Below are 21,774 nucleotides of genomic sequence, written 5' to 3'. Positions count from 1 at the left end.
TTCATCAAAAAAAAAAAAAGTCTAAGGTGAAATAAAATCAAAATCAACTGCACAACTTAAAAAATAAAAAATACTAATACTACAAAAACGATTCTTATTTGTTTGTTGCCGTGTGATACCATCCGGATTCACTTGTTCAATAAAAGACTACATTTCCCATCATCCCTCTCGCAGGGTGGAGAGAACTTCCCTGTCAAGATGGCGGCTCCTTTGACTCTACTCCTGCTTGTAGCCGTTACGGTCCGCGCCGCTCTCTTCAGGTCCAGTTTGACGGACTTAATCTCGGAGAGGGTGGAGGTGGTGTCGCCGCTGACCGCCTGGAAGAGAGGTAAGCCGGGGCTCGGGGGGCTCGGTCCGCCCGGGGGCCGTCGCTGCCGCCGACACGCCGCTCCGGGAGCCTCCGCAGCTCGGCGCTGTCAGCCGGTAATTGAATGAAGTCAGCAGCGTCAAACCGGTTTCACTGCTCAATGCAAAATCAGCGTTTAAACACATCGGTAAATGTAAACGTGAACCCGAGGAGCCCTGTTTGGTATTCCGTTTTCTATCGTTATTTATAGTGGAGGTTGTTGTTTTTTTTCCGCTGTGTCCCCGGTTCTCTGTTGCTGCATCAACCGGCGGCACAACAGGAAACCTGCACTGGGCTGAGATGAGATGAGATGAGATGAGATGAGATGAGATGAGAGACCGGTCAGTCAAGCCCTCACTCATCTCACCCTGACCCAGACCTCTCACACAGCCTCTGTCAGCCACCTGTCCTGCACACGAGCCTCGGGTTCACTCCACTTAACCTGGGTCATGGACCATGATCTGGTCCTCCACTTGACAACTGCACACCACCACCACCACCACACCTGCCAGAGCGACATCTGCACGCTCAGGCTCCCACATGATCTGTAGTGTGGAGCTTCCAGAATAATGTTATATACGTTATTACATATAATCGTATATATATAATCATAATATGATTATACAACAACAGTTTAGGTGTTTATTTAACTCTGAGCACAAGACAGACTCTGATATCCATCCATCCATGATCCACCCACCCACTCTATCTATCTATCTATCTATCTATCTATCTATCTATCTATCTATCTATCTATCTATCTATCTATCTATCTATCTATCTATCTATCTATCTATCTATCTATCTATCTATCTATCTATCTATCTATCTATCACTCACTAATCAAAAGCCTAATTGGTAAAACAGCAGCTACTGTATAGGAGTTAAAAATTCAGACAAACAAAAACCCCAAAACAGTTAGGCTACGGTGTAGATGGATTTATTCATTTATTTTTTAAATGGCACTGGTTAAAAATGCAATCACATTAACCAACAGAGGTGTTTTTTTCCAATCCTTTAAAATCACAGGATTAAAGGATTTAGACATGATTAATGGACAGACAGATGAACCAGAGTGAGTACTGAAACTGAATCACTATCACTCTCACTGACCGACTGGTTATGAGAGGAACAGTCTGACATTATTTAATAGTAATGGAAAGGTTCACTAGATCCGTAGTTCACTTCACAGCTCTGGTTTTGGGTCAGGCTGTATACAACACTTGAAAGTGATTACCAACAGTGAGACTCAGCTGTGGTGAAGTTATGACTGTTTATTGTGGAACAATAAAGGTTTTGTATGAAGGTACAGACTCTCTCTCTCACTCTCTCTCTCTCTCACACTCACTCACTCACTCACTCATGCGCACGCTCATTCAGTCACTCACTCACGTGCATGCACACACACACACACACACACACACACACACTACAGCTCTTCATGAATTGTTAATTAGGCAGCTGCAGCAGGAAGTTGCATCAATAAAGCTGAGGCTGCAGCTGTTTGCTCTGACAGAGCAGAGATGTAGTGACGGGCGGCCACAGCTGGATGGTGAAGTAAAACATGTGGTTTTGTTTTGTTTGCAGTGGTTGAAGGATTGGCTCTGCTCGATCTGGGAGTCTCACCGTACTCTGGAGATGTTTTCCATGAGGTGAGACACACACACACACACACACACACACACACACACACACACACACACACACACACACACACACACACACACACACACAGATACATAGACAACACACATCACTACTTGACCATCTTATTTGTCCCACAGGCTTACTGTTTAAAGCGGTCGTTTTACGATCAGTCCTGCTCAGTCTTGCCAAAATGCATTAGAATTTAATTTAAACAGAAATACAGCAATTCAATTTTATGTTTTTAGAAGAAAGTATATTTTTTACACTTAAATCCAGTGTAGGTGGATAAAATATAAGATAAGTATTTATCAATCTTTTATGGTTACACCATTTGACATTTTCAGGGCTGCTCATATTGCCAATCCTTATTTGTCACTGACCCATTAACATGTTTTCTGCTCTGATTAATTAATGTTTCTGTTCTCTCCTCAGACTCCTCTCATCATTTACCTCTTCCACTTTGTGGTGGACTACGCAGAGGTGACATTTATGGTGAGTGAAACATCTGTCTCATGTGTTAATCAGTGACACATCAGCCAGAACATTCTTCATATGATCCAGTGGGAGCAGCTCTTTTCTGAGATGGAATAAAGAAACGGGTGAAAGGAAAAACAAACAAACAAATGAAATGCAAATCCCTGGGATTAGCTTTGGTAAATACGAAGAGAGCTCAGAACAACACGTGGTTAAACTGCAGCGATTTGAAGAGCATGTCTGGGTTTTTATTTTTTTTATTACTGTTACATCTGAGATACTCAGTTGTTTCTCTGTGGTTGTCTCTCTTCAGTTGGCGGATGTGATCACAGCTGTGGCACTCTACATGGCTGTGAAGGACTACAACAAACAAGTGGTAAGAAAATAATAAAAACAAATTGTGCAGATTAAATAATCGGGACATTTTTTGACATATAGAACATGGATACAATATCATTTAGGCTATAGCATCATGTACGTCAGAGACTCATTCCCCCACATTGCACCACAGAAAATCATTCCTAATGATGACCGTCAACCTGTTCAACTCCTCCCTATGAGAATTGTTTTCACATATGTAGACAAGAAATTAAGAAATATATTAAAGCAAAGATTTATGATTATCAGTAGGAATGAACTGAAATTCCGAGTCTTTGTGCGTGTCTTTTTGTCTGCGTTGTGTTTCCTGTTCTCATAGTAACAGTGCTTTGTTGTTTTGGTTTCAGTTCAGGAAGCAGAAATTCGCCCTGGAGGCCGATCGCTACCCCCTCGACTGTTTGGAGCTCATCAGAAGCCCCAAAGAAATGTACTACATCCCCCTGAAAGTGGCCATGTTGTGAGTACCACACTGTTCAAACCGGGACACTCATTCACAGCAGGTATTATGGGATGAGATGACGCAGTGCAACACTGTGTTTATCAGTCAGATCAGCTCCTTTGAAAACCTGCTCATTGTCATTCAAACCGTGCAACAGGGCTTAATTATGAGCAATAAATTACTGAAACAGAGTAAGTATAAACATGATTAAAATGCATTAAAGAAGAACTATGCAGGATTTTCACTTTAACTACGCTGCATTTTTACCTTAATTAAACAGCTTTGGAGTAATTGTGATGGTTAAATAAATGACTTGTAACTTGTTACAAGGGAGAATGGAGGCTCTCTGCCTTCCTCTTCGCGTCTCTTGGCCAAAAACCAACCTTGCAAGATCAGTTCCACTGACCCAGCTCCCAGCTCTCATCTCGGCGGCACCACGACACAAACACGCCCTGTAGCAACCCAAAACGTGTATGATATATAACATTATCCACCGCTCTATGGATTGATTTCTCGCCGGCTTCGTTGAAAACAAATACACATGGCCGGGAGGAGGTTAGCAAAACAGCTGAAAAAAACGACTGGACTTACATAAGTTCCCTTTAAGTAAATTAAATAAATAACGCGGTGCTGTAAACGAACAAAGTCCTGCACAGTTCTCATCCCGCTGATAAATAACACAACGTCTCTCTCTTCATCCACTGATGTCACCGTCAGGCAAGTGTCCGCAGCTGTTTACGCTTGTGGGAAAATGTATGAACGTAGCTTTGTCAAACGCGACTTCAGTGATGTTTTGTTCACTCGTCTGTCAGAAAAGATGCATTTTTTTCTTCGTTAGTCTTTTCTCTTAACCACAGAGGAAACATTGTTGTATGATCACTCCACATGAACCACAGAGTGAAGAATCTGTGACCAAGATTTGCATCGATGAGTGATGTAACAGCTCACTAACAGGTTTAATGTCTTCACTTTTCTTCACAGTTATCTGTTGAACCCATTCACTATCCTGTCCTGTGTTGCCAAGTCGACCTGTGGTCTGAACAACGCTGTCATCGGCCTCTTCATCCTCTCCACCATCAAAGGTATGTTCAGGATTGTTCTGGCTTGTGGCTCTGATTGTGTTGCGTTCAGTTCCTGCAGGATCATCACTGTGTTTCGTCTTGTTGCTCCATGAGCTCTTTACTGCTTTAAACTAAACTTTGGTTTCAGGAATCTTTCTACCTAAATTATCTGCAGCGTAAAAACACTAATCGTTTGATCCATGTGATTTGACTCATTCTGTGTTTGTGTTGCAGGAAATGTTTTGCTCAGTGCCATATTTCTGTCTTTGGCCACATATCAGTCCATCTATCCCCTCACCCTGTGTGCTCCAGCCCTGCTCTACCTGATGCAGGTACCAGTCTGTGTTTACAGGTTTTGTTTGTCTACTGTCTGTGTATACAGTGTCTGCTTATGTTTTCCTAAATCTGTCTCTCTCTTTCCAGCGTCAGTACATCCCTTTGAACTTCCGGCGGGTCAGTTTCTGGTGGTTCATCGCTCAGTACGCCTTCATGTACCTGGGCAGCCTGTTCGTCATCATCTGTCTCTCCTTTTTCCTGCTGGGCTCGTGGGACTACCTGCCCTCCGTCTACGGCTTCATGTGAGTGCAGAAGACCAGAGTTAAAGCCTGAAGGCAGCCTGACCCTTACCCTGAGTGTTTGACCTTTTGACCCTAATGGAGTTTCAGGTTATCAACCCATTTGTTAAAGATGTACCAAGCTTCATGATGAAGTGATTAAAAATTTGGTGGCCAAACATCGAAGATTACATGAATCTCACAAAACCTGATTTTGGCCATGGTAATGCAGTATCTCAGAAGAAAGCCTTTACACTTTCCTGTGGGACTTAATAAAGGAAGAATACAAAACTTATTCAGCCAAAAGACTCAAAACACTGTGCATTTTTCTCAATCACCTGTGAAAGCAGCTGATCCCTCAAAGGCTGCGTTCGCCACCGCAACCAAGTTCTCTACTGAAAAATCCTGCTCTTTTTGACAGAGGGAATCAAGACGTGCTGGGATTTAGACATATTTTAATCTCATATAAATGCAAAAGTGTCATGTTTAGACTCTTAGCACCCCTGCATGGAAAGTCTGTTTGAAAGACTTAATCCATACTGTAGTTACTTGCTTCACACCAACTGTTACACAACGATGCCGCAGAGATTTTAAACACAGCAACAAACACCAGTTTCATGGCTAAATGAAGACACTGTAAATACTAACTGCCCTCGTTGGAGTAAATGTGTTTGTGTTTTGCTGCAGTCTGTGTGTTGTCCTGGTCTGACGGTGTCCGTTTCCCTCCCTCCAGTCTCTCGGTACCAGACCTGACGCCCAACATCGGCCTCTTCTGGTATTTCTTCGCCGAGATGTTCGAACACTTCCGCCTCTTCTTCCTCTGCGTGTTCCAGATCAACGTCTTCTTCTACACCATCCCGCTGTCCATCAAACTCAAGTGAGTCCTCGCCCCTCATCCTCACCATCATCTTATCTCTCCGTCTGCTTCAGCTCTGTTTGTTCTTAATGCTAACTCTGACCCTGCTGCTCTAATGTGTGTGTGTGTGTGTTGCAGGGAGCATCCAGTGTTCCTGATCTTCATGCAGCTGGCTGTTATCTCCATCTTTAAGTCGTACCCTACAGTCGGAGACATCGCTCTCTACCTGGCCTTCCTCCCTGTCTGGAGTCACCTGCACAGATGTGAGTTTACAAAACAAACACGGTGTCGTGCGTCACTCTTCATACGGTTCGCATCATGTCTTAAAGGGGACCTATTATGCTCCTTTTTGCACAAACTAAAATAGTTCCTGGGTGTCTTAAAGACATGTCTGTGACGTGCTTCGGTCAAAATACCCCAAAGATCAAACATCACAGCACTCTGTTCATCCTCTCAAAAACAGGGCTGTGCAAAACGGTCTGTTTCACACTTCCACGGCCTCTAGAACCATTATCCAACATTTTAAACATATATAAAAGTCTGAAAAGCTGGAAAAGCATAATAGGTCCCCTTTAATGTAGAGGAGCAGCAGTAGCAGTGGTAGAGGTGGATGGATGAACTGTTGTTTCCAAAGCAACTTCTATAGACATTTTTGAAAAAGAAATGAAAACATACCTCTCCCAGAGGGCTTTTAGTTAACACATTTTTATCTTTTGTTTTATCCCTTGTACCAATTTTTATTGAATTCTGTTCTTTTCATTTTGAATTAATTTTAATTTATTTTTATGTATTCTGTTCAGTTTATAACTGTGTTTGTTTGTTTTTTATCCTGTTTTATTGCTTCAAGTATAAAGCACTTTGAGCTGCACTTTATGAATAAGAGGTGCCATACAAATGAAGTTTATTATTATTATCATATTTATACAAAAAAACAACAACTAGTTGAGCAGTCAGTTCATCATTCAGTTGAGGACTGAATATCTACCGGTATGTTTCTGTGTTGTTGTGATTAAAAACCTGGTGTGGTTTCCCTCCTTGCTCCATCCACAGTCCTGAGGAACATCTTCCTGGTGTCCTGTGTCCTGCTGGCCTGCTCCGCTCTCTTCCCGGTCCTCTGGCACCTCTGGATCTACGCCGGCAGCGCCAACTCCAACTTCTACTACGCCATAACTCTGCTGTTCAATGTAGCTCAGGTGGGATAATCAAACTGCTCCTGAATATACTGTACATACAAGTGCATCTCAGTAATTTAGAATGTCATGGAAAAGTTCATTCATCTCAGTAGTTAAATTCAAACAGTGAAACTCATGTTTTATACAGATTCATTACACACAGAATTAAATATTTACTTTCTTTTTCTTTTAATTGTTAGGATTTTTCTTCCTGCGGTCCATACAACATATTTACAATGTATCAATGCAATTTATGTCCCATACAATACAACCCATGTTCAAATACAATATAAAACACAAAAACGGAGAAGACCGCTGACCTGACAGTTGTTTTCTAATTTATTGAGATGCACCTGTATAATGTGATGATGATGTCTATAACCTGGCTATACATTGTCTGCTGTCACATTATGTGTGATTTCATTAATTATGAGTGTAATTACTGAGGTTTCTGCCTGTTGTGAATTATCTTCATTCTTATCCTCACTCCCTCTCAGATCCTGTTGGTGTCAGATTATTTTTACGCCTTCCTGAGGAGAGAGCACCACCTCACCTATGGCCTGTACCTGAAGAGGAAAGACGGCTCTGAGGCTACATTAGTGCTAAAATAAAAAAACACACACACACACTCCTACGGTCTCTGTGACGACGGGGCAACCTGCTCGAGGTCTCGTGTCCTTCAAACGAACAAACACAAACTGAAGATGAACGTCTTTCACAGACGAACAGTAGCTCACGTGCACGTGTGTGTGTGTCAGGTACAACTTCATATGCAAACTACAGGACAGCATCATACGACACAACAGACAAGTGCAGATATCGCAGATGTTGAAATCTGGCTCCTGCCGTACGAGACAACGACTTGACATCACTCTCCTCTCTGTGTTCTCTTCTGAAGGGCTCTTATTGTGAAGCCTCACCTCGAACCTATGCCTGAGGGGGCTGCTTTTATTTTGTAGCCTCCTCTTTCCCTGCAGCCTTTCTAGAAGAGTTTTATTTTGATGTTCCGTACAGCCTGGACAGCTTTTATTTTGAAGTACGAACTCTCATGCGGTATCCCTTCAGAGGAATTTTATTATGAAGTCTTTCAAAAATGACAATAACTGTCATGAATATGGGAATGTTTCCTCTGATGTGCTAACTCCTGATAATCTCCTGCTCTCCCATGTTTATATTTGTGTTGTTTTGCATTATTTGATCATATTTGTGTTGACACTGGAGGATGGTTCCTTGTTCCTCTAGTCCTACAAGTGTCCTCTCATCTCTTTGTCTTTATTTTTTCACTTTCTTGCCATTTGCCTTCCACCTGTTTTTTTTTTTTTTTACATTTTACTCTTTAACAAAATCCAGATGATCAGTGTTGTATCTCACTCAAACCAGTTCTAGCCTCGTGATGGTGCATAAACAGACAACATGACACTAGTTGTGACGTTGAACACTTCATGTTCGGCCCCAAGTATCTGTTTGTTTAGAGGCAGCTGAGCATTAAGTGTTCAATAGAGACAACACTGAATGTTTTAAGCAGCTGAAGTGCTGTGTTCAGGGTCTGTGGGATTTTTTGTTTTGTTATACATTTGTATCAAGTTAAACAAATCGCTTCTTGTCGTCAGAGTTGCAGCTTTGTGATATTTAATCCCACAAAGGAACAACGTTTGGATTCATAATAAGACAACAAGCAAATCAATGTTGTTTGCATTTTTTGTTTGCAAGTTACATGAGGCATTTTTTAACTTTGCCTTGGCTGGTTTCAGCTAATAAAGTGGACACTGGAAAATAGCTTTAATTAACAGCAAATTTCACAAAATACTAACGTATGGTCTCTATGTTAACAGATCTAAGAGCATTATGGCATCTGCAGATAAAGGTTATTTTTGATGAGTCTGAAATTAAATTCTATAATTATCTAAAGTTAAACCTGATCATCAAACCCTTGACCACCCTGTCATTAAATCCCATTAACTGCCAGACTGAAACATAGATTATTACAGTTGGTTTCTTTGTAATCCACCTTTTTTGAAACCACTCAGGTTTCATCTGAGAAGGTTGATGTGGCCATTTTGATACCAATGAGTAAAAAGTAATTTGTAATATTTATTTTGCTGCACTGAAAACTTAGCAAAGAGATTTAATTTTCTTTCTTTTCTTTTTTTTATTATCTCATAAAAAAGGCGGAGCTTTTCTGTTTTTGATATTGTAAATATGAATGTGTTGTTTTGTTACATGAAGGTGCAGGGTTTGAAAGGGAAGATGCTACGCTATTTGACACTACACTATTTGATGAATGAGCTATGATGATTATTAAACCAGAGGTGTTGGTTTAGTTCTACTGTTTGTTACAATGTTATTTATTGATATAATATCACAGTGATGTCACAGGAGAAATAATGAAACAACATCCCTTGATTTCATATTTTTATTTCATAGGGAATGGAAATTATCATTACCATTTATCAGTTATCAGATACTTTGTTGCTCATAAGGGGGGGAATTATGATAAGTTGAAGTTGTTCCTTCTGATATAAAGATGATATAAAGAATTGAGATAAGAAAAATAGAGATGAAAATAAACATACAACTATACAAAATAAATATTTACAAGAAATGTCCTTCTATACAAGAAAAAAATAATATGTAAAGAAATGTGTGATAGTACCTAAGGTTCAAAAATATATTTACTAAACCAGCACAAAACCCCTATTATATAAACAACTAATACATTTAATAATTCATGAATAAGCTAAATGACTAAGTGAAACTATTTGCTATTTGGAAGAAGGAAAAGCAACTGGATCAAGGAAACGGAGTCTAAAGAGGGAATCCAGGAATATATTCTCATTTCAAATAGATGTCATTATTTATTCATTAACAGCTAAATGTATTTATGAATTGTTTATGTAATTAGAGTTTTATGCTGTTTTTTTTTTCGTTTCTATTATCAGTGGATATTAGAATATGAAATTAGGGACATTTCTTTTACTCTGTCGTCACCATAGACTGTATATAAGAGGTCGTCACCCATCTGTACACTGCAGTCGTGACTCAGCAAGAACTACAAGTAGGCTACTACAAACTGCTTTTACTTTTTTGTATTTTATACAGTGTCTTATACATTAGTTTATATTACGTATCGTATGTTGTTTTATAGATGTTAATTTATTCATTTTAAACATGAGAAACCGATTGGTACCCGGCCGGGCCCAGCTGCTCTGCAGTAAACTGAATCTCTGAGGGGGCTTGAATGCGCCCCAAACTTTCCCGGGAAAAAATACACGTCACAAACCCCGCCCCTGCTGTCACGGCATGGATGTATTATATTGTGTCACGGCCATGGAAGGGTTTGTTTGTTTTAACTGCCGCCACATGCCGCTGTATTCTTCTGTGTCACCCTGGTGTCACCATGACGCCGGCAGAACGAGCCTCGACGAGGAGGCGTTCGAACCGAACACAGTGCCCTCTAAGCCCCGCCCCTTTAAGAAGGAACTGACCAATCAGAAGTTAGAGCGTCAGTGCCCTGTTTGAATATTCATTAGTTTTCGCGGGCTTTGGGTGTCACGTGGTAAGTTTCGCGCGAAAAGCGACTCCAGGCAGGAAGAGGCAGTTTCTGCAGAAGAGTCAGAGAGAAACGGACGAGCAGCGATGGCGGTGAGTTAAAATAGTTCAAACCTGAGAAAAAGGAGCTTATTATCGTATCAAACTGTAGCAACGGAGCGCTTAATGAAAACACTGATACGTGCTTGATGTAATTTTTGTGGTGAACAAAGTTTGACGTTTGTAGGTTTAACTTACTGCGACAACACAAGGAAAAGCGTGATCGACGTCCGGCGGTTTCTGTCAGAAAACAAAACTCTTTAAAAGACTAATAAAGTCTCAATCTACTCGATCGATCACCCGCCGATAAACTAATGTTTAACGTTCATGCCGTGTCGGCGTTTGTGTTGTGTTGGAGTGAAGCTGAGCCGCCATGTGGCAGCTCCAGCTTTGTGTGTGTGTGATGTTGAACAAAGACAAAGTGTCAGTCAGGATCTGGGCATTGATGAAGTTCCGGCCTCCGGCTGGTTTTAAACGTCGAAGTTGGATAAAAAATAATCATAAACAACTAATAGATGTCGGATAGTTACAGGTAAAACACACGGAACCTGTTTAAACCCTCATTATTGTGTCTGATATAGAAAATAGTCCACATGAGGTGAGCAGTTGTATAACTCAATACGTTATTACAGCAGTAGTTATTATACTATTTACTATTTCTTGTCTAGAAAAGAGGCTGTTGCTATGTAATTAGCAGCTGTTGTACTTTATGCTGCTCTAATTGTCCATATTGAGACATATAAGTCCCTCAAAACTGTGCTCACACAAAGTGTTAGAAAAAGTCCTGACTTACTTTCCACCACTTAAAATAGTGGCTCCATGTCCTGAATCAGTTTTCTGTATTTTTGGATATGAACAAGGTTAAGTTTAGTTTAGAAAACGCATAACAAACAATCACACTTTCCTTATGAAAATGAAACTCTAAGTAAATGTTTGTGTTGATCAGGATTCCTCTGAGTCGTTCCACATGGCCACCAGCCCTACCCGAGCCTCCAGGAGAGGAGACCTGACGTCCAGCCCTGGACGGGACCTGCCTCCCTTCGAGGACGAGTCGGAGGGGCTGCTGGGAGACGTACCCCTGCCCGGAGAGGAGGAGGAGGACGGGGATGGGGAGGAGCTGATTGGGGATGGGATGGAGAGGTGAGAAACGGAGACGGGCTCTTTTTTTGGGGGGTTTTTACACACCAGGTTAAGTTTTCACCTAAATGTGAGACGGACTCCTCTGTGTTCAGGGATTACCGGGCCATCCCAGAGCTGGACCGCTACGAGGCCGAGGGTCTGGACCTGGATGACGAGGATCTGTCGGAGATGTCACCTGGTGCCCGGGCCGCGGCCGAGGAGGCCATGAGGAGGAGGGACCGGGACCAGGGTCTCAGAGGGCGCCTGAGGCCAGGACTGCTCTACGGTGAGTGCTGCGAAGCTTTCACTAGGGATGCAGCTGAGGTTGGAGGAACAGGTGCATGCTGGGACTTCTAGTACTTAAGTTTACAACAGGTAACTGTGTGACATGCAGTTTATGTTTAAAGGGCCCATATTATCCAATTCATACTGGTTTTGTAGCTGTTATGTGTTCCCGTGGCCTTTCTCTGACGCCTGGAGGTGAAAAAGTCTGTTCGCTTCCTTAATTGATTACTTCACTTTTTTTTTTGGGCTTTTTACGCCTTTATTAGACATAGATAGATGGATACTTTATTTGTCTGTTATGTGTAAAAAAAAAAAAAATAGAAGATTTTTCTTTTAAAGGGACAACGAGGAGTTTTGGAAAAGCGAAGTTTTCACACTACATTTATGAGCCTCCGCGCACCGTGAAATTCTTTGAGCGGCACAAGACAGACTCATGTTTTCATTCATCAAGAATTAAAGTCAGAGGTTCAAAGACGATCACATACCGTCGTAGTTCGGACCGTAAACGGCGATTCAGCTGCGTTATTCTCATTAAGGAAACGCTGGTCGGCTTGACCAGCGTTTCCGCCACCACTAATAATAACAAAATAACGATAGAGACAGAGCGATATATTTATCGAAAATGGGCCCATTAGCAAGTGTGGGTAGCGGAGATTCATCCACATTAACGTGAGACTTTTTTATAACCGAATAGAAACTCCTCGTTGTCCCTTTAAAACAGCTCCACTAGCCATTAAAAAGAGATGGCTTGTGTGTGTGTGTGTCTATAGGTGGCAGAATGGACGAAGAGAATAATCTATGTATTTTGTCATTATCCAGACAGCGAAGATGAGGATGACGAGCGTCCGGCGGCTCGACGGAGGCGACTGGCTGAGCGAGCAGCGGAGGGCATGGAAGTAGAGGAGGAGGAGATGATAGAGAGCATCGAGAACCTGGAGGACATGAAGGTTTGTACAATGACGATGACGACGATGATGACGCAGCTCTTCAGAGAGGCTAAATTACACTTTTCCCGCGGCGCAGGGCCACACGGTGAGGGAGTGGGTTTCCATGGCGGCGCCCAGGCTGGAGATCTACAACCGCTTCAAGAACTTCCTGCGAACTCACGTGGACGAAAACGGCCACAACGTCTTCAAGGAGAAGATCAGCGACATGTGCAAAGGTAGCCCCAGATCTTTCCCAATACAAGGACATGAACAAATAAATAGTTGTCATGGAAACTTAACTGACCCCCCCCCCCGGTTTGCATGCCAACAGAGAACAAGGAGAGTCTGGTGGTGAACTACGAAGACCTCGCAGCCAGGGAACACGTCTTGGCCTACTTCCTGCCCGAGGCTCCCACTGAGATGTTGAAGGTGAGTTCAGTCGGCTTTTCCTCCGACGCTGAAAGACGTCGATCAGAGAGAGAAGAAACGTGAAAACAAACAAACAACGTGTCTCTTGTCGTTCGTCAGGTGTTTGACGAGGCGGCTAAAGAAGTGGTTCTGGCCATGTACCCGAAATACGACCGCATCGCCCACGAGATCCACGTCCGCATCTGCAACCTGCCGCTGGTGGAGGAGATCCGCTCCCTCAGGTGAGACGACGCTGTCACCACATCTGTCTGCTGCACCTGTGGCAACATCTGGACTGTCTAAAGTGAACTGCTTGGCTTTATGTTATTTGATCACTGTGATGGATCTAATTGGGAGCTCATTTTTTAAAAAGTTAGTTGCATCATAATCTATAATGTGAACACCTTTTTCACTTCTGGGGTTTTCTATCGTTTTTTGATTTGAATTTCTAACGTGAAACTAAAAAGCTTTAATTTTTTTTGTTTTACATTTTCAACTAAAGACTAATTACATTTTTTCATTTCATCAGTCGTCTAGAAAAATGAATCCCTCCACAGCAGCACTTTCAGATTCAGCTGCTTCACTGAAGCTCTTTATTAACTCTTCCTCCTCCTCCTCCTCCTCCTCCTGCAGGCAGCTCCACCTGAACCAGCTGATCCGGACCAGCGGCGTCGTGAGCAGCTGCACCGGCGTCCTCCCTCAGCTCGGCATGGTCAAGTACAACTGTAACAAGTGTAACTTCGTGCTGGGGCCGTTCTTCCAGTCCCAGAACCAGGAGGTGAAGCCGGGCTCTTGCCCCGAGTGTCAGTCCCTGGGGCCGTTCGAGATCAACATGGAGGAGACGGTGTACCAGAACTACCAGAGGATCACCATCCAGGAGAGCCCCGGGAAGGTGGCCGCCGGCCGCCTGCCTCGCTCCAAAGACGCCATCCTGCTGGCCGACCTGGTGGACAACTGCAAGCCCGGAGACGAGATCGTGAGTCTATTTCTAAAAAGTGAAATCCTTCCCTTTGATCACATGGTTGTTGCCGCCACAGTGGAAACTAAAACTCCCCCTCCCTCTCCACTCAGGAGCTGACGGGCATCTACCACAACAACTACGACGGCTCTCTGAACATGGCCAACGGCTTCCCCGTGTTCGCCACGGTGATCCTGGCCAATCACATCATCTGCAAAGACGAGGGCGTCGCCGTGGCCGAGCTGACGGACGAGGACGTCAAGGCCATCGTGGCCCTGTCCAAGGACGAGCGCATCGGAGAGAGGGTGAGGGCTCGGACGGCAGAAATAATAATCGTCCCTCAGAAGACGAGAACAGAGCAGCAACAGTTTAAAACTTTTATTTTGAAGAGAGGATGATTGTAGTGACCCTTCTCTTTCCAAACCCCCCAAAAAGAGGCAATCACTGATCAATGGTGGTTTAATGATGCGTGCTTGGGTAAAGTGTCCAAACAAAGTGTCCACAGATAACCAATATTTAGGGTTGTTACTTTTTATTGTTGAAGTTGAACAAAAATCCAAATTCTTTGTAAACAAAAGTTCCACTATAAACCAAATTTCTTCATTTAAAACACGGCAGACACAGCAAAACTGTTCTTCTAATCAAATAGCCCTCACGCCTCCCTGTGCAGTTCCTCCCTAACAAAATGAACATTCACCAAAACTAAACCAGACACAATTAAACATGAATGCAGTAATGGCTCTTACAATGATTTGAATGGTTTTCTTTTTAACTTCTTAACAAGAAAAGCTCTGCTCTCTACTGTACTGATGTGTGTGTGTGTGTGTGTGTGTGTGTAGGTCTTTGCCAGCATGGCTCCGTCCATCTACGGTCATGAGGACATCAAACGAGCTCTGGCTCTGTCGCTGTTCGGAGGAGAGCCCAAGAACCCCGGTAAAAACACTTTAGTCTCTCACAGCCCCCGTCCCCGTCATGTTTGTTAGTGTCTCCTCCCGCTCACCCTCGACCCCTCCTCTCTGCTCCAGGTGGTAAACACAAGGTGCGTGGAGACATCAACGCGCTGCTGTGTGGAGACCCGGGGACGGCCAAGTCCCAGTTCCTCAAGTACGTAAACGCACAAAGACAAAACAGTAGGAACAGCTGAGTCTCTGCTCTGTACCACAGGTGTAGATGGATACATGTGGACTACATACAAAGTTGATCTGTTTTTGTCTTACTGTAATTCTGTTTGTGGACTATTATGGGACTACAGATAGAAATGATCTCTTGAGCTAAATCTGGCATCTTTACAGCAAATTATTTTTTTGTATCTTCATGAATATGCAGAGTCCCATAACAAATAGATGAATTAAACAAAACAAAACAAAATTAAGATAGATAGAGAGATAGAGAAACAACACTAGTTGGGTTTCCATCCACCTTTTCTTATGCGCATTTTGTGAAAATGCGAATAAATACTTGAATGGAAACGCCAGAAATTCGAATAAAGGCAGTAAATGCGCATAAAAGTTTATACGCTTGGAGGGGGTGGATTTGTCAGCGTATCGATTAAAGGAAATGCGAGTTTTTGTGATGGAAACAGATTATGCGAATTGAGGCAGAGTTTGTGGGTGAAGCTGCTGGACTTCACCCAGCGACGCCCCGGTCTCCCAGCTCTCCTCTCTGCACTGCAACACAAACGCGCTCCGTAACCCATAATCTTTTGTTTATGACGGTTAAGACGACACAAACACGCCGTAACATCGTTATGTAACGTTATCCACCGCTACATTTATTGATTTTTCACCGGCTTCGTATGTAAACAGATGCACATGGGCAAGAGGAGCATAACCAAAACAGCGGAAAAGCGAGCGGACTTGACAGTTCCCGACTGTCTTTCTGTGTAAATATCTCATGTTACAACATGAAAACCTGCGTCTTCAAGTGCGGCCTATATAATATGTACAGTATTTTCTTTTAAAATGTAGCTGGTGCGGCTTATACAGGTGCGTCTATAGTCAGGAAAGTACGTAAATTGTCCATGATGTTGAGTGTCAGCTGAGTGTCAACTGTTGGACAGTCACGCTCTCTTATGACGTAATCTCACAGTGCACTCCTCCTAATCGCAAAACAAGAATGAATGGAAACGGGCATAAATTCGCTTTTCTTTTTGCGCATTTTTACAAAATCCGCTTTTAAATACGATACGACTTGGATGGAAACCCAACTAATGAGTTGCAGCAAATTAACATGGTAATTCTGGTAATTCTGAATCAATGTAATAATCTGGCTTCAGCACCAGTTTGTTCCAGGTTCACAGACCTGAGCTGACTCTGTGACCTCTCCACCCGCGCAGGTACGTGGAGAAGGTGGCGAGTCGCGCCGTCTTCACCACCGGTCAGGGCGCCTCCGCCGTCGGTTTGACCGCCTACGTCCAGAGACACCCGGTCAGCCGCGAGTGGACGCTGGAGGCCGGAGCGCTGGTGCTGGCCGACCGCGGCGTCTGTCTGATCGACGAGTTCGACAAGGTGAGCGAGACGCGACTCGAGGATGTCGTAGCGATGACGGCGACTCGGATTAAATCAGGAAGGTCTAACGAGCTCCTCTGTGCCGCAGATGAACGACGCCGACAGGACGAGTATCCACGAAGCCATGGAGCAGCAGAGCATCTCCATCTCCAAGGCCGGCATCGTCACCTCGCTGCAGGCCAGGTGCACCGTCATCGCCGCCTCCAACCCCATCGGTACGTAGTAGTAGTAGTAGTAGTAGTAGTAGTAGTAGTAGTAGTAGTAGTAGTAGTAGTAGTAGTAGTAGCAATTTATTGTCCCTGTGGGAAAACTGGGTTGCAGCAGATCACACGTGGCATTTCATCAACTAAACAATAAGCAAAATTCATAAATAGTTTGACAAAGAAACAGTATTACACCTCATGCATCAATGTATTAGTCTTAGTCTAAACTTGATCAGGCCAGCTGAGCAGGCTACGCACTGGGACTGTTCATGGTTAAGGGATTAAGATTTCATAGCCTGAGAAAACAGAAGAGTATTTAGCTCTGTTTTTAGTAAACTGAGGGGGGCGATCGCCCAGAACAGCAGCAGGTTAAAGGTTAAACGTGTAGGCAAGTCGCCTCAGTCTCAGTTAGTTGGGCGTCACTCATCACCATCTGATTAAAGTGTTTTTATCTGAAGTAGAAACTAAATCATAACATCACAGAGAGTTTTCACTGTGAAAAATCAACTTGCAAAACCAGAATTGAAAGATTGGACAGTGTGGTGCGTTCAGGTGCTGATGGGAAATTGAAGTATTTATTTCATTGAAGCGACTTGAACTAAATCCTGAGAATGACCCAGATTCAGCTTGTGATGTTTTTTCCAACTTTAGGAAACTTTGATGAAAATATTAGATTAATTTTCAGCTTTTACAATAATAATAATAAAGTTTTTTACTTGGCATGTATTTATTAAAATTGAGCAATTGCAAGTGTGATAAAGTGTGATAATCTGGTTTCACATTAATCAACTGCTTGCATCCTTTGTTGGTGTTGACCTGAGTCTCAGCTGCTGCTCTTCTCTCTCAGGCGGCAGGTACGATCCCTCCCTCACCTTCGCCGAGAACGTCGACCTGACGGAGCCAATCGTGTCTCGTTTTGACGTGTTGTGCGTCGTCCGGGACACTGTCGACCCCGTGCAGGTACACATCTACACTCCTTCAGATCATCTTTAAATTCTTTAATTTAGATCTATTTTTTTAAAATCTCAGTTGAATGAATGAGCTTGTTTTTTTGACGGGTTCTTTTTTTTGTTTGTTTTTCTGACCAGGATGAGATGTTGGCGCGCTTCGTGGTCAGCTCCCACATTAAGCACCACCCCAGCCAAAAGGAAGGGGGCGTGGCCTTGGAGGAGGTCGTTCTGCCCAACACTTCTGACGTGCCGCCGATTCCCCAGGAGCTGCTGAGGAAGTACATCATCTACGCCAAAGAGCGGGTACGAACACACGCACATGTTTTAAAACAACCAAAATGCAGATTTAGACCTGAGGTCGGAGCAGATCTGCGTCGTAATGATGCAGCTTTATAAAAATATACTTTTTTTTTTCGTTTTTCTCAAGGCCAGAGGCAACAGTTCACTTTAAATCAATGACACACATAAAGTTCTGTGAAGGGGAAAATGAGACTAAATCTGTTGAATATTTTACCGTGAATATTAGATTCTTAAATCTTCTGGTGTCTGCAGGTTCATCCCAAACTGAACCAGATGGACCAGGACAAAGTCGCTCGTATCTACAGCGACCTGCGTAAGGAGTCCATGGTGAGTCCCTGAACGCCTCCTCCTCTGTGCCACATGTTTGCTGCTGTGTTCAGTGGCAGTCAGGACTTTTTTTATAACGCATGTTCGGTGTCACCAACAGGCCACGGGCAGCATCCCCATCACGGTGCGTCACATCGAGTCCATGATCCGCATGGCCGAGGCCCACGCCAAGATGCACCTGAGGGACTACGTACTGGAGGACGACGTCAACATGGCCATCAGGGTGATGCTGGAGAGCTTCATCGACACGCAGAAGTTCAGCGTGATGAGGAGCATGAGGAAGGTTCGTGGCCTCGTCCGGTCGACACTCAAAACGTTGACATGAAAGTTGTTTTTGGATTTATTGAATTCATTTTTTTATTATTTAAGTGGAAGTTTCCATGTAATACAACACCTTTACTCATCCTGAGGGTTTATTCACACCAACAATAACACAACAATCAAAAAATAAGATATGTATAAGATAGCTGAGCCAGGAAGTGACATGACATTAGGATACATAATATAAGGTTATAATGATGAATTAATTATATGTGCTAAGTTTTGTGAAGTCTAAATGAATGTGATTTGTGAGCTGAACTCCTTCTGAGTGTCTGATGTTAATGACGTCACTGTCCTCTCCGTCTCCGTTAGACGTTCGCTCGTTACCTCGCCTTCCGCAGAGACAACAACGAGCTGCTGCTCTTCATCCTCAAGCAGTTGGTGGCTGAGCAGGTGGCCTACCAGAGGAACCGCTACGGCGTCCAGAACGACACCATCGAGGTCCCGGAGAAGGAGCTGCAGGACAAGGTGACGGGACTCGTCTGTGTCTCTCTGTGTCTCTCTGTGTTGATGAAGCTGCTGTCCTGTTTGTTTTCATGTCTGAAACATGTCAGACGCTCACTGTGACTTTAATCTCAGGAAAATGAAATGATAGAAACACAGGTGCAGCTGATGATTAGTTTAGTTTAGTTTAGTTTAGTTTAGTTTAGTATGTTTATTTCGGTCTCATAAAAACAAATACAATAGACAAATATAAAGGTATAAATACAAAACAAAACAAATCAGAACAAAAACACAACAAGCAAAACAATTTACTTTGACCGAAAAGGTGTAGGCTGAAGCATCAGCTTATTTTGCCTACCCTTCTTAAATTAACATTTTTCATTCACTCAATTTAAAAAAATGTTTACAGAGCAACAACAAACAACAAAACATTTTTTTACAGAGCAACAACAAAAAGAAAAAACCCCTGCATATTCTACATACAGCTGTTTATAAGCACACTGGTATTTATAAATCAGTTTTATATTTATTAATAATATTATTTTTGAATAACTTTTTGAATCTATTAAGTGTGTTGCACAGTTTGATTTCTAATTCTAGATTATTCCATTGATTGACTCCTGTAATTGATATACATCTTTGTTTCACATTTGTTCGTACTTTTGCTTTTGTGTACACATGAGTCCCTCTTAGTTCATATCTACTGGTTCGGTAGAATGAATCATGAGTAGAAAAAAAAACACAAGGAAAGATAGTAAATATAGCCTGTGAACAACAAAACAAGGAACAAATACGCAACTTATGAACACAGGACTCAAAGTTTAGCGAGTGACGACTGAGGTGAAGTGATCAGCAGGGTTTTGAACGGAGGTCAGTGAAGGAGGCGGAGACCAGAGCTCACATCGGTGTCCCTGCAGCAGCTTCCTGGACCAGTAGAGAAACAACGATGAAGACGTGGGGCTGAAATGTCAACTCGACTTTTATTACAGAATCTAATCATCTCCTCTTCTTCTTCCTCCCCCAGGCGAGACAGATCAACATCCACAACCTGACGGCGTTCTACGACAGCGACCTTTTCCGCTCCAACAGGTTCAGCCACGATGGCAAGAAGAAACTGATCCTGCAGCAGTTTTAGGATCCTCACACCCCTGCCCTCCCCCCCTCCCCAATCTAGTACTTCATGAACACAAATATGGGACATTGGGGGAAAAAAACAAAACAAAAAGTGCTTCAGTTTTCATCTCGTCGTCACCTTTGGGTCTGAACTGATCAAAACATCTGGAGGGAGATTTTTTCCACATGTGTCAAATTGTCCTGTTGGATGATGGAGGCGGTTTCCACCCACTGATGACGGCGAGGGGGCGGGGTCCCCACTGACAGGAGCTGTAAATGCTGCACTGGTGTAAAAATAAAAAAGTATGAATCTTAAAGCAGCAGCAGAGGAAGAGGAGGCTGTGTGATGATGAAGATGTGACTAACGGCAAATACATCGATCAATAAGTTCAATGGATTATAGATAATAAGAGTCAACCAGCTGATCTTCCTCTGTGTGTTTCCCGTGTTGCCTTCAGGTGACGCTGGTTGTAAATAATGTATATGTTTATGTCCGTGTTGTAGAAACAGGGTTCAATGCTTCACTTATCTTTTCCTGTGGACAACAGTTTTGTTTTTCAAACCTTTACTGACAAAAATACAGATTTTAATGTCAAATGTTTCCAAAAAAAAAAAAAAAAGTAAAGTACTTGGAGAAGTTGTAACCCATGTGATGTTTCTACCGTTGCATTATGGGTCAATTTTGATAATAAACTTGTTTGTTAAATGCCCCCTGTCTTTGTCCTTCAGTGTGTCACATTATGAAATGATTTTCTTGTTTCAGCTTTTTTTTTCTTTCTTGACAGGTTTTGAGAGCTCAGTGTTTCGACTGAAGATAGTAAACCATGCAGGGCAACTGTGTTTTTTACTCACCAACACAAATTTATTCTCCCACCTACTAACATGTATATCTTGCATACCTGTGAGAATTCAATGTAACTCAACATTTAACCCAAATGAGCTCATATTAGCTTACCATTGTCATGTTGTTATTAGGATCCCCTTTAGCAATTTCTTCAAATGAGTGATGGCTATTCTTCCTGGGGCCCAGCACATACAATTGCAAATAGTAAAAACACACTACAATTATCCAGATATTGAAAGAAATAGTTAAACAGATGAAAAGATTTGCAGACACAATACTAAAGACTATGAAAAAACAAAACAAACAAAACAAAACAGAGGAAAGAAGAGAAAGAGAACATTAATCTTTGGTCATAAATATTTGACCTATTTACTCCATAGCCTATTGATAAAATGTATTTCTTCCCGTTCAAATTGCCTCTTCGGATTAAAAAAAAATGCGATTACGAACAGCACTTGAACGCAGCAGCAGCAGCAGCAGCAGCGACACCTGGCGGCCTGAGGCGGAACGAGCAGCAGCTGCAGGCGGCTTCTCCTCTCCCAGCGTCGGTGGTG

At 42.8% G+C, this 21,774-nt stretch overlaps 2 protein-coding genes across 3 annotated transcripts; both read left to right on the top strand.

Moving 5' to 3' along the window:
* The first annotated feature begins 154 nt into the window (after positions 1 to 154).
* pigu (phosphatidylinositol glycan anchor biosynthesis, class U) lies at positions 155 to 9,253 on the top strand. The gene is made up of 12 exons (XM_085775711.1): positions 155 to 328; positions 1,934 to 1,998; positions 2,426 to 2,485; positions 2,781 to 2,843; positions 3,193 to 3,302; positions 4,266 to 4,366; positions 4,580 to 4,677; positions 4,769 to 4,923; positions 5,633 to 5,776; positions 5,894 to 6,018; positions 6,806 to 6,948; positions 7,425 to 9,253. The coding sequence occupies exons 1-12, from the start codon at positions 199 to 201 to the stop codon at positions 7,536 to 7,538; spliced, it is 1,308 nt and encodes a 435-aa protein (XP_085631837.1). The 5' UTR covers positions 155 to 198; the 3' UTR covers positions 7,539 to 9,253.
* A 1,185-nt stretch (positions 9,254 to 10,438) lies between these two features.
* mcm2 (minichromosome maintenance complex component 2) lies at positions 10,439 to 21,084 on the top strand. Of its 2 annotated transcripts, none has more exons than XM_085775710.1 (19): positions 10,439 to 10,569; positions 11,462 to 11,655; positions 11,748 to 11,920; positions 12,739 to 12,866; positions 12,943 to 13,081; positions 13,177 to 13,274; positions 13,374 to 13,495; positions 13,887 to 14,229; positions 14,325 to 14,516; positions 15,051 to 15,139; positions 15,232 to 15,315; positions 16,547 to 16,718; positions 16,807 to 16,933; positions 17,769 to 17,881; positions 18,010 to 18,174; positions 18,424 to 18,498; positions 18,599 to 18,781; positions 19,132 to 19,287; positions 20,288 to 21,084. In XM_085775710.1, exons 1-19 carry the CDS (start codon positions 10,564 to 10,566, stop codon positions 20,396 to 20,398), a joined length of 2,670 nt encoding a protein of 889 aa, XP_085631836.1. In that variant the 5' UTR covers positions 10,439 to 10,563; the 3' UTR covers positions 20,399 to 21,084. The 2 variants fall into 2 exon arrangements, with proteins under 2 accessions (XP_085631836.1, XP_085631835.1); XM_085775709.1 differs by having other exon boundaries at positions 15,051 to 15,144; positions 15,237 to 15,315.
* Positions 21,085 to 21,774: the final 690 nt, after the last annotated feature.

This window comes from Trachurus japonicus, chromosome 5 (assembly GCF_045865225.1).
Source record: "Trachurus japonicus isolate A0001 chromosome 5, Traja_1.0".
Lineage (NCBI taxonomy): Eukaryota > Metazoa > Chordata > Actinopteri > Carangiformes > Carangidae > Trachurus > Trachurus japonicus.
Note: the sequence above shows the minus strand (reverse complement) of the source record. Positions and strands in the feature narration are given on the sequence as shown.